The 13341-nt window shown below is 41.1% G+C and overlaps 3 protein-coding genes across 3 annotated transcripts in view; 2 read left to right on the top strand and 1 right to left on the bottom strand.

Annotated features, from left to right (window-relative positions):
• The window catches only part of gig2p (grass carp reovirus (GCRV)-induced gene 2p), a 359050-nt gene that overhangs the window by 271085 nt on the left and 74624 nt on the right, over window positions 1-13341 (top strand). The gene's annotated exons all lie outside the window — the stretch shown is intronic.
• smn1 (survival of motor neuron 1, telomeric) lies at window positions 3935-10254 on the bottom strand. The gene is made up of 8 exons (XM_071927482.2): window positions 10116-10254; window positions 9540-9611; window positions 9196-9315; window positions 8711-8902; window positions 7537-7716; window positions 4865-4939; window positions 4522-4629; window positions 3935-4231 (listed from the first exon to the last, which is right to left on the bottom strand). Exons 1-8 carry the CDS (start codon window positions 10161-10163, stop codon window positions 4169-4171), a joined length of 858 nt encoding a protein of 285 aa, XP_071783583.1. The 5' UTR covers window positions 10164-10254; the 3' UTR covers window positions 3935-4168.
• On the top strand, window positions 10302-12463 carry hspb11 (heat shock protein, alpha-crystallin-related, b11). The gene is made up of 5 exons (XM_071927483.2): window positions 10302-10502; window positions 10714-10820; window positions 11552-11620; window positions 11715-11758; window positions 11858-12463. The coding sequence occupies exons 1-5, from the start codon at window positions 10411-10413 to the stop codon at window positions 11948-11950; spliced, it is 405 nt and encodes a 134-aa protein (XP_071783584.2). The 5' UTR covers window positions 10302-10410; the 3' UTR covers window positions 11951-12463.

Here is a 13341-nt window from a genome sequence, read left to right as displayed (position 1 = left end):
CTTCTCATCCCTTCACTTGATATTTTATTCTCTTAGAGATATGTGTCAAAATAAAAAAAAATAAAAAAAAAAAATGTGATTGATCATGTAGATGACATTCATTCGAATTACATTTTGAACACTGGGAATGTTCAAAATAAGTCAAAATGTGCTGACAACTTATGTGAATATATTTTGGCCTCATGTTTTCATATTCATGTTTCAAATGGATGTGGATACATTTTTGGTCAGTGTTTGTATATTTCAAACCATATTCTGAAGTATATGAAATGTATTTTTCCACATATGAGATAGTTAACAGCACATGGGTTTGATAGCCTGTCTCAAATGGAGCATAGCAGAGAAACCGACCACATTACATTGTCAACTGACGAGACCCATAGTGTTTCAAGTAATGTTTATTTGTTACCCTTTGGCCTGTGAGAACTCCCTTTTCATTAATACCAATTACACAGCCTGGCTGGGAGACTACAAAGCAGGGGGTCCTGGGTTTGCTGCCATGGTGGAGCATTTTATTTACGAGCATCTGCAGCAGACCATGAAGATACAGCAGGAATGTGAATCAGAATCCCTGCCACCCCCGGGGGCGTCACCGGGAATTCACTGGACCTGCTGTGAGTGGAATTCTTAAAGGTCAGAAGGTCACCTAGGATCGGTCTCACTAAGGCGGAGGTCACAGACAGTGACAGAGGCCCTGCTGGGAGCTCTAGGCCTCGTGACACACGGTGATACAGGCCGAGCGTGACCCAGGACCATTTTATCCAGACGTTTGGGTTCACCTCCCACTCGGGACCCTCTGAGTTATGAACAGCCATCCGCTCACTCGCACCCCTGTGCCGCTGCTTGGTGTGTGCTTGGCTTCTCATTCTGGTCCCAAGAGGCTTGTATCTATTGAAACCTGTCAAAACCCTCTCACATAAGGCCTTGGTTCTACTTGGATTACCTCAAGAAGCTGTATTGTGGCTGTGGAGTCTTCATTCATGGTTCAGAAGTAGGCACACGGTACAATGAACTAGGCTTTTCAGTAACACTTTATTTGGATAGTCTAATGTTGATACTCAACTATTAGGTGACAAAACGTAGATGTTCAAAAAAGTCACTCACCTATTTGTTGCATCTCTAGACTATGTAACCCTAACCACCCTTATAAGATTAACCCTAACCCAGATGCTGAATATCTATAAGCTGCATGACACACTACTGTTTCACCTGAAACTCAATAGACTTTTTAGTGACACATTATAGTCACTTGATAGTAAGTTGAGTATCAGTATTGGACTATCCAAATAAAGTATGACCCACTTTTCACAGTGATTTTCCCACTATCTACTACACAATAGCGAGATAATTAATCTAAATCCATTGTCTGGCACTGATGGTATCCATGTTGTTGTGGTGAACATGTTTTGTTCAGTTTTGTCTAAGTCATAAACAGCCTTAATAGTGTTGTCTGCTGTCCTCATTAATCTGCCAGCCAATCATAAACTCTAAATTTAGACTGTTTACACATACTTGTTAGTGTTCTTTGGGCCAAATATATAAACAGTGTTGCATGTCATTTTCCATGCAATGTTTCTGCCAGATTACTTTACTATTCGTTCCAACTTCAGAGGGAGAGGCTCCCTATCCCTACTGTAAAACAAAGTCACACAAACACTTCCAATCCAGATTCGACGTCGCACACCAGCCCAAACTCTTAGCAATCACGACTAGTAGTCTGACTGCTAACAACACTTCCTCTTCTCAGTTAGGGTTAACAGTGTTTGCAACACAATCTGGTTGTTTTAAACTGTTGATGATGACTGTAGTTCTGCAGTGAGTGTTTGGTGGTCTCTGTGCAACCCCTATCCCTCTAATCTCCCCCCCTAGTCTCTCATTTAAAAGCAGGATGTTTGTTGATGTTGGGAGCTTGAGTAAATAGCTGAAGGCGCTGTTACTCATGCGGCAATGTGATCTCACTTGGATGTCTGTCTGTTTCCTAGAAGGGTCTATGTGAAATGCAGATTATGTTTACACGCCTCATGCCGCTATGGTCAGTAGGGGGTAGACAATCACAGAGGGGAGTGATGCTTTCCCAAGCTAGGCCTGACCCCCTTTTAACTCCTGGCTGGGGCAGATCCAGCCCTTTGGGCAGCTCAGTTTGCTGCACAGAGTCAGGCAAGCAATAGGCTTATGTGCAGGCTTTGCTATGGCTGATTTTAAACCCATCTGGGAGGAAAAGATAGGCCTGGTTTATCACTCCTCATTTATAGTACATATTCTATGTGTAAATACAACAAACTACATTTTCTTCTGTTACTGTCATTCTTTTTTTTTCTTTTTAATTGTTTTCTCTCTCTTGCTCACACGCATGCACACAAAGCAGCATAAACAAAAGGGACTGCTACAGTAAGAAACAAACACAGCGGTCAACATTGGCACAGACACAGTGGGGTATAAAATGTCGGCCACAGTCAGCACACAAACAAAGGGACCGCTCTTCAGTCAGAGAGCAGCGGCTATGGAGCAGCTGGAGGATGATCACATGGTAGAAAACAGGAGACAATCATGCTGTTACATCCTACCACAAAACCCTATTCTGTTACTTTCTCTCTCCCTCTCTATCCCTCTCTCTCTCTCTCTCTCACACACACACACACACACACACACACTTACAAAGGTCCATTGCCCACCAGTTGAGAGCCAAGGGAGTGGGTGTAGGCAGGCAGCAAACCACTAGTATGGGAAATATGGGAAATCTGTTGGCCGCCTCCTTTTCACAGAATGAAAGCATTACAACCCAGCAGAATGACTCCGGCTGTTCCCACTGTAATTACACATGGCTTTCTATGTTCTAAATATATACTGTCATGTGTACAACCCTTGCCCTATTTCCTATACTGTTCTTATAATGTTGAAACTAACAGTCCAGGATTGGTCCTCAGGACAACACAGAATAAGTCAAAAACCTTGAATAACAGGTGAGCAGACTTGAAGGTATCAATGTAGAGTATATTAGAGCCAAGAAAGTAATGAAACTCTGGCTCTTACTGCACAGGGGCATATCATGTAACATTATTAAACTAATAATTTAACATGATTGCCTATTCTGTTGATATTAAAATATTTCCATGTTCTGTCTCTGACCTCCAAGTCTCCTCTCATGTGGACATTAAATGAGCTTATCAAGTTTCAGACCTATTAAGACTATCCTTGACAAAAAAAATGTCTTTCAATGATGTTAATACTCTCTGATTAAAGATTTTTAATTGATCAATTAATTGTTATATGCAAAACCACCCCCATGTTATACTTTCTGTAGTTGAAACCCCAGTTTCTTGGTTTTTGTCTACCATCGCCCTGAAGTGTGCACCCATCTGATGTGAATTTCAAAACATATGATGGATGTGATCCTATATTGGGTAGCGGATGAGGGAACACCTCAGGGAAAAGGGAGAGCTTGAATGCAAGGCCTGTACTGGAACGATACCCTGAATTAACTATGTGGAAAGCACCAGAGGGACTACAGCAGGACTCAAGTCTGGCTTGCAATCAAATCCTTGGCAATCCAGAAGAGTGAAGTGCAAAGTAAGTAGATGCACCATTAGAACTGGAGAGTTCCTCTGTGTGGCAGTACAGGTTTTACACCAACCTATAGGTTAGGTATCCGTGCAAAGTTTTCCTATAATGGGACTGCATTAGACTTAGTCTGACTTCTGCTGGACAGTACTTGCCATTACAACCATATACATCATGCCCGTGACATACAGCTCATTTGAATGAATAACTGATCTCCAGCAGTTAATTCCTACATAGTTAATTAATAAAACAAAATCATTAATTCATGTTGAGTGAAAAAAGTTGCAGTTAAAGGCCTCCACTGTCTAAGATATTTTCCATTTTCCGACAGGGTCTGTGTTACAGAGCAACAACAAAAAGAAGAAAATTAAGCCAGTTACCGATGTGTGCTGAGATAGCCTTTATTTCATTTATTTACAAAGAATACAAAACTCTCCCCCTTGAACAAATCTGAAACAGTAATTCTTCATACCATGTACAGTTCATGATAACATTTCCATCTGCAATGCTGACACTGAGGAGACGGACACACACCAGGCACAACAGGGAGGGCTGGAATCACAGGTGAGGGCCTGGCTCACTGAAACCTTGACATCTTTCATCGCTCATTTCATTTGTGGTGAGACTGAGATTTATTCCTAGAGGCGGCTTCTTTGCGTCCCTGTTTCAACCCCTAGGAAAAAGAAAAAAATATGACCTTAACATAGCTCTCCTATTAAAATCAAGGAGTTACGCCAACCATGAAGCTGGAGCTATTTGGTAAAATGGCTCCATTAGCAGAGAGGCATAACATCATGAATGGAGCAACTTCCCTAAAAAGGCAAACAGCGTGCCCAAATTGCTATACTCCCACTACTCTTTAGCTACACAATACAAGTGGCTGAACCTGTAAATATCAGCTGGGATTCCATTACATTTCTGTGGTACGACTCGTGAGAAGGAGGTCAGGCTCTGCGCACATACCAGGTAGTATCCAGTGTGGTATCCGCTCATGTACCAGGAGATGAGCATGCTGCCCAGGGCCTCGTCGTCCGCCATGTCAGGGCTCATCGGCGGAGGAGGTGGGATCATCTAAGGCAGCAGGAGATGGGTGTGATGAGAGAACAGAAACACTGGAAGCTGAGATTCTGTGCGGCTTTCTATCACTAACTTGCTCTATACACATTTTGTTTCAATTCATCGGGTGAATTTGTGAATGTCTTTTGTATATGCAGATTTCAGACACCCTTGCTTAAACGAAACAACTGCTGCTGTCGCTTTTGTTGCTGTATTCATTTTTCAGTGTAAATGCATCCTCCCGACTCACTGGTGGGCCGCAGGGCATCATGGGAGGCCAGGAAGGAGGTGCGGGGCCAGGACCACCAGATCGCCTGCTTCCCCCCTGCAGAGGAAAACAACAAAGGCTTGAAAATGCACTGTGATCTGGGTAATACCGAATTCACAGAGAGCGAGCCACATCATTTTGCATAAAAAGGAGGTTAACGGCTTCAACAACCCTCCCTAGTGAGTTCTGTTTTTACATATAATGAGTGCAGTCGAGGCCATTGCCCAGTTCCTGGAATCTCAGCAACTTCCAAATATACCACATTCAGCGAGAAAGAAGACCCAAGAACACATACCTCGAACAATATTATTTTTTCTTTATTTATTTTTCTATTTCCCTTTTTATAATTGTGTTTATACATACTTTCATTCATATATAGCACATATGTCATATTAAGTCATCCATATTTAAGCAAGCAATCAATACTGTAGGTAACATCTGTGAGTAACGACTCCAAGTAAGCCACTACATATAAGAAATCCTTACTCATTCCTATACTCATACCCATTCTATTAGTCTACTTAACATGTGTTGGAATTGACAACTGCATACATTTAAATAACTCCACAATTGTTTAAATTGTACTTTTGTTGTTCTTACCGTTTTGACGGCTGCATTGTTTATATTTCATTTTCCTATAACTTTTAAACAACCCAATTTCCTCACAGGGATTGATAAAGTTTCATATTATCTTAATCTCGGACAATCGTCTGTCCTCAAATGGTGTATTATAGATTCAGGGTTCATACACTTTTTCACCAATGATTTTCAATGACTTTTCCATGACTTCTCCACAACCTTTAACTTAATTTCCATGACCAAAAGAAATGACTTCTCTGCGGTACCACTGAAAATGTTGTACTGTAACACTGTATAAGTAAAATTAGGTTTGCATTTCAAACATATGGTGCCACTCTAGAACAAATAAACACCAGACAGACACACCTAGATACATTTTGTCATATTTTAAATCCAATACCAGTTTAAATTTTTTGTCAGTGTCTCAAAAGATAAATCAAAAATGCCATCACATGTTCTATCAGAGAGAGAGCAAGAGGAAAAGAGAGAATGAAAGAGAGAGAGAGAGAGAGACAAAGAGAATGAATGAGAAAGACAGAGAGAGACAGAGAGAAATAGTGCATTGGGGTAGGAATGCCAGTGTTAACTACTGATTTCCCAGCTCGCAGTACACTTTCTCTCACCACAGACAAATCTTGCTGCAATCTGGCTGTCCGGGAACTTGAACGAGTAGTGCGAATTCATAATTTTTAATGCCCATAGTATCTCAGCTTTGATGTACGGCAGCGTATTGATGCCACAGTGGGAAAAAAAATCGGTTCAGTATCTCGTTATAACGAGAAAACTTGTTATAAAGACATCTTTTCTCATTATTACGACATACCAACTTATCTCATTGTAACGAGAAACTTTTCTCATTATAACGAGATACCAAGAAACTTTCAAATGTTATAATGAGAAAAAGATCTATGGCCTAATGACAAAACAGCCTATGGACATCGGAGAAATTGAGAAAGGCTCGTTTACATGATTTTAACTCAACAACAATCAGACAGGGGGGCACACACACACACACACACACACAGTAATCTCTTTACACACACAGTCACACAAGAAATCAGTATGGTGTTAAGTCTACAACATATAATGGGATGCTACAAGCTCCACACTGCATCAACAATAAACTACACAAACATTTCACAATGCTCAGCACTGCAGCCAGCTGGCTAATACAGTCAACTCAACTCATCCTGACTCGGACACAACCAATATCTCGTTATAACGAGAAAAGTTGATATCTCGTTATAAGGAGAAAAGTTTCTCCTTATAACGAGATACTGAGCCAATTTTTTTTACTGTGGCATCAATACGCTGCCGTATTGATGACTTTGTTTTTGGTTGAAACTATACAGCCTGTTTCTCTGCGGTGGAAACTGCAGTAGCGTCGGTGGATGTCTTTGCCGCACCAGCACTTACGTTCATAAACTCACTGATAAGAATTGCGCTGCCTGCAACAGCGGCTGCGGTCTGGTGCTTTTTCCCCTTCACGTGGCTAGTAAGCGCGGCCTCTCCCATATTCGACATATCGAAGGTTTTACAGCACAGTTTGCGTGTAGCACGTCTTGGGTCAGTGTCTTTTTCCAGCCATACTTGGTACTTTTCCTTAAAAAGCCTTCTGTTGTTCAAGCTGTACTTGCCTGGCATATTGTCGGCAAAGTAAGTTCGCTAACTGCTACGTTAGCAGAAAGCAACTGTAGTGGGCGAGCATGTAAACAGACTGAGTCAGACTGAACTAACTTCTCACACCCCCGAAATGCCGCGATGGTTACGTGCAATGGTTAAGTGCCAATTTACGTGACTATTTTCATGCTTGGATTAATCAGTAATTATATTTGATGCAACTTTAGCTATATTTCCATGACTTTTCCAAAACCGTTCCAAAAATATTATTTTCCATAACTTTTCCAGGGCCTGGAAATTGCATTTTAAATTTCAATGCAAAGCTCATCGTTCTTGGCTAGAAAGGCACATGTTCTCGCAAGTGATATGTGCAGATATAGACTAGGGATCAATACATTTCTATCCACTGTTGGGTCAAAGAACAAATAAATGTGGCCTTGAGTCTTTTGTCTTACCGGTTTGAAGCCTGGCATGGGAGGCGGGCCTGGGGGAAACCCAGGGAAGCCAGGAGCCCACATAGGAGGAGCGTCTCTGTGGGGCTTGGACTTCTGGGGTTTGCTGTGCGGCTGCTGTCTGTGTTGGTGAGGCGTGGACGACCTGTCACTCTCCTCCGCTGAAGATCCTGCCTCATTTACCTGAATTCCACACAAATATTGCTTTAGTCTCCTTGATTCCTCATTTACTTTATTTTCATCTTTGTGACTACACACAGAGAATTGTTTTCTCCAGACACTATTTTTTCAAGAAACAATGAGGAAAACATGATACAGGCTAAGAACCAAGAATAGAGATTAATTTATCGATATCCAAATTCACTTACAATGTATATAAGATCCTGCATACTAAATCCTTAAACAGAAAAATCCATCCTTGAATACTTTTGCATTTTTAGATATCATCAATTTGTGATGTTCAATGCATTCCAGGAGTTATTATTTGATGCTGCTCAAGTGTTGTAATTTACATTTTTGTATACCCATTTTCTCAACCTGCCTCATCTACTTCAGTTAGTGATTTCCTACATTTCCCCCAGAGTTACTTTGCCAACCCCCAGAGAACAGGCATCAACTTGTTGCATTCAGCTGTGGGTTATACATGTAGGTGTAGGGAGCAATAGTGATGGCATAGTAAAAGCAAGAGAGCGTGAGATCTTATAGCGAAGAAAAGGTAAGAGTTAAAACTCAAACGACTCAAAACGCAACATGTCTTGTGGCTGCATTGCATTCTGGTCTATTGAGGCCGCTGTCGGTGAAGAAATTGGTATCGCTGCCTCTTCTATGATGGATTTATCTCCGTTTGATTGTTGCGCGTCAGTGCAAAATGGTGATTCTAGAAAGATGCCCTTGCTCTTTGATTCTGAATGACTGACACAAAATGTGCCATCTTCCATTGATGTTTTAGATTTTTTTTGCTATCCAACTCCATTGTAGCTGTGCTGGAAATATCTCGATGTGAAGTCATGTCCTCTACATTTGGCCAGTTATCCATGGGTCTAAGAAAAATATACCACCTAACAACAAAATTGACCCAGAAATGCAAAGTATATCACCAATAGCTGCGTTTAAGTGTTTTAGGGTGTTTAAGGATTGTTTTCATCTAGTACTTGTAATTGTATTTGCACCACCATACCTTGAAATTTGTTTCCTCCTCAACCTCAGAATTCTCTGAGATCAAGTCTTGGAGGTTCTGCTCCTCCTCGTTGCCGTAGTCTGTATAAACAACTATACAAGTGCCTCTCTTCTCGTCTATGGAGGAGATGGTGGCTGCATACAGCTGGCCATCCTCTGACCAGTAAGCACAGCACAAGTCCCCAACCTGCCACTGTGACAACATGAACGGGTATTTGAAATGAAATATAACATAAGGCCAACACACCTAAGCATGCCAACCTTCCCAGTGCCTCTGTCCTGGGTTGCGCTAAATGAAATCAAGGATTAAAGAGTGGGTGGATGAAATGCTCATTCAGATTATTGTAATCTATTATGGAAGACCTAAACTAAACCAGTTGGTTCTGTCTTAATGCGTAGACCTACACTGTCATTGAGGCACCATACATACTGACAAGCGATTATTGTATTGCTCATCTATATTTTCAAATGATTCCTTTTACCAACCTCTTTATCTGGTGGTGCATTACTTCTTTTTCTGCTGCGGTTCTTTTTGTTGTTCTTGCGTTTTTTTCCTGGGTAGTCTTTGTTGGAAGTCTGAGGCTCATCCTCACCCTTAAGGGCAGTCTGGCACACAAAAGCAACGACAGAGCAAAGCAGTGAAGAGTGAGCGCAAACAAACAGACAAAGACAAAGGTTTTGATCCACTTTCATTTTCAGATATTGCTCAAATTGTGGTTTTAGTGTGAAAGTTGTATATATGACGTGCAAAATGTGGATCAATAGGTCACATTTATATGGAGGTAGAAGAACAAACTGGTTCTTTGGCGTCATTAGAGCACCTGTTTTACCTTAAATGATGCGACTGCCTTGTCGTAAGCCTTTATCAACGCTGTGTCATCCCATATATCAGAATCATCACTCTGAAACATTAAGTGAAAGGTAGAATTAGGGCAGAGTATGGCTCATTTTTAGCCTTTCCCACTCACTATAAAAGCAGGTGGGTTCATGGACCAGATGCATAAGGATGGTGGACTCCTGGATTGATGTCTTTTGGTCTTTCTTTCCACAGTCCAGTGTTTGCAGGCTGGCAGGAAAAAATGTTGACATTTGAATAACCTGCGCTGTGGAACAGTGTCAGTGTCAAGTCGCACCATCTTGATGCAGCTCAAGTCCATCACCAGGAGGAGCCTGGTTGAACTATGAGTCTGCTAAAGCGAGGTAACATCTGGACAGCTGGAACACAACTGCCAAACTGTCACTCGGTGCTCTTTCTTCCTTTCCTGAGTGTTTGGTACCCAACTCGACGTTAGCTTACGTGAGATGGAGTTTAGTTTAGCTAGCTCATCATCTCAGCCAACCCTAGTCTGGTCTGTAATGTGCCACTTGTGCTATCATTTAATCCCCAGTAGTACATCATCACTTACTTGTCCAGTTCCACGTGTAAAAAGCATTTCTTTGCATCCATTCGCCATGACAAACGTAGATATTTCACCGCTAACTGCTAACACGTAATGAACAACGTGCGTCGGAAATGGTGACGTACTATCAAACTGATGACGTATATATCTTGCGACAAGCTGGTTGGCTTGGCAACGACTGTAGTTGTTGATTTAGCGCTATTTTTCCAGACGGATTGGTGTGTCTTTGCTGAATTAGTTGTGTTTTTTAACCACCACCTAATGCCGCAGATTGTAATCGTTGTTGGTTGATTTTCTGACGATGATCGACTCCTCTCTCAGTTCTTTGGGTGCAAAAGTTGCCTTGGCTGCATCCAGCGACGAGAATCACCCACCAGAAAACATCATTGATGGGTAAGTTAGTAAGCTAACGTTACCGATTTAGCGTTAACTAACGTTAGCTTAGCTATTTTGTTAATGTTGCGTTAGATTCATTGGAAAGCATTAAGTCTAATTTACATTATCTCCGCCGCGACTTACTGGTAAACTGCCCGTTGAATGTTACCGACTCATAAACGAGTGAAGCTAACGTTAACATTTGATTTTTGCTTTCCTCTTTCACCAGAAACCCTGACACGTTTTGGATGTCCACTGGGATGTTTCCTCAAGAGTTCATAATTCGCTTTGCTGAACCCACGAAGATAGCTGTCGTGACAATGGACTGCTACAATGGTAAGACACATTTAATAGTGTCGTGCTATATGCCTTATTGTCTCTAAGGGATTAAAATGAGAACATAAGAAATGCTCTTCAGCCTGTAATAACTGAAAGCATTGCTTCTTGCAATGCCATAAGTTACCCACAGTTACAGATAATGTGACCAAATTCAAATAGTCAAAACTCAAAAGAAGATCACTTTGCGGCAACATTTGTGATACATAATTAAGGAATATATCTCAGGGTTTCCATCCAATTATAACTGAAAGCATTCTAAAACTGAAGGACAAATATACATAGGTAGCAGGATGGGATAAAAGTCTTGTTTGAAATCTTGTTTGATATTTTGTTATTGGGATTTGATTTGGAAAATGTGGGACACACCCTCTAGATGATGGCCATGTGGCAATTGGTCAAGGGCGTTCCTGCACAGCTGGGTGTCATCTGAAGGAAAAGTGGCTGAAATAAGATAGATAATCAGCGTAATCCTTTGTCTTCTATAATGTGGTTGTTGTCCAAAAAATCAAATAGTCTACTCTCCTCCCATCAATGATAGTGCAACATGCTAACGCTCTATCAAAACATATCATTGCTTGTTTCATTTCAACTTTATTCAAGGTGTAACTGTCGTGGATGTATAAAGGTGGATTTTGTCAGAGTAACACCCAATGATTTGGTTCTAAATTTTCTAACCATTTATACATAACTGATAAGAACTGATATTGTTACATGTGGTTCTTTTGCAGTGAAGCATCTAAAGATAGAAAAGAATACCTCAGATAATGCTTCTCACTTTGAGTCTGTTGCAGAGAAAGGTAAGGATGATCCTCTCTGTCTATCTGTTAGGACACACATTTTTCAAATGCCAAAGAATTGGAATTTCTATCAACAATATTAATTTTATTGCAGAATTTGAACATACAGAGGGGCTTCTTCAGTCAAATTCTATTTCAGTAAGTTGAGATGGAAATATTCTTGCATGAAACCCATGAATGTCTAGAATTAACAGATAGAGCCAGATAAAGCCATCACTTCTCTCTCTTTTTTTCCAGCTAAATGGAACCAGTGCAACCCACCTTCGTTTCATCATCACCTCAGGATATGATCACTTTGTCTCAGTGCACAGAGTCGGTGTGGAGAGTTAACATCTCCACACTGGGATTGATGTCTCTTTTCACTGTGCCTAGAGGCAAGTAAAGCCTTAGGGCATATTTTTCTACTTATAAGGCATATAACATTTAGTCAAATTAAATATGAATGAATCTCATTGTACGCTCAGTCTGTTTTGATAAGGGACACACACACACTGCTATCTTATTTCATGCCAAATAGCTGTAACGGTGGTTGGGAATCTGATAAGCATGTTCCATGAATACGTGAGGTGCATTGATTTCGAAAATCAATGAATGTATGTATAAACAAAATTAATTTTGTCAACTCAATCTTATCAATACCATTGCAATTACAAAGCACTTGGATGAAAGCCGGTGTGCAGTTTTAAATCTGGGTTCTAAATCTGGGCTTTGCTTTAACCCATAGTATGTTTTTGTGGTTGTTATTTAATGCAATGGATGCACTTTTGGGGCTGATTACCCCACATTCAAATGTTCCTGTTAATTTTGCAAGTTCATATTTGGCAAAGCTTTAAAATAAAAGAGTTGGACCGCGATGAATGGTAGATTTACTCACAAAAGAAAAAAAACAAAGATAAACTGTTCCTACTGACTGAGAGATAGAGCTAATTAACTAATTAAGAACAGTGGGGGCTTAAATTGGCATCCATGCCGCCCCCCATCAGCAGAATTCGACAACCCCATAGAAATAGGAACTATGGGTCATGCAGCTGGGGGAGGGGGGGGGACCAGATGGTTTCCCGGCCAACCAGCTAGTCTCTAAAGACTGCAGGCCTGCTCACACAAAGGACTCAGGCCACCTCCTGTACTCCGCCTCCTCCACACAAACACATACACACACACACACACACACACACACAAAAACACACACACACACACACTCACACAAACTCCTATCTAGCTTCATGGCCATTTCAGCTCGTCGGTAGCGAAGGGTTGAGCAGAGTGCTCGGACCCTGTGGGACTCCCTCCCCAATTACTCTGCTGACTGTGAGCAGCTTGGGGACTTGCTGAGGCTGTGTACACTGTAGCTGGGTCTGCTTGCAGGGCTCCGGATAAACCAATAAAAAAAATATGAAATACATGCCTGAATAACTAGACCCCTGACATCTTACAACAACAAATTGCTTAGGGGTAAGGTTGGGATACAGTGCATTTGAGTTTGTAATGAGAAATGAGGGCTAGGTGGAAATTGATACGGTGTTATTGACTTATCTATTATTTATTGGTATGGAAAATTTATTGTAAGGTTAGGGGTTAGGGTTAGGCCCTGAAATGTAATGCAAACTCCCATTTCTGGTAGGTCTACAATTGGATTTTGGCCCGTAGTTCAAATTGTAAATTTGTGTTTTTCTGTATGTTGGACAGGTTTGCAAACGCGCCTCCTCGTTGCTAATGAATTC

This window comes from Centroberyx gerrardi, chromosome 8 (genome assembly GCF_048128805.1).
Source record: "Centroberyx gerrardi isolate f3 chromosome 8, fCenGer3.hap1.cur.20231027, whole genome shotgun sequence".
Lineage (NCBI taxonomy): Eukaryota > Metazoa > Chordata > Actinopteri > Beryciformes > Berycidae > Centroberyx > Centroberyx gerrardi.
This window is presented reverse-complemented; position numbering and strand designations above follow the sequence as displayed.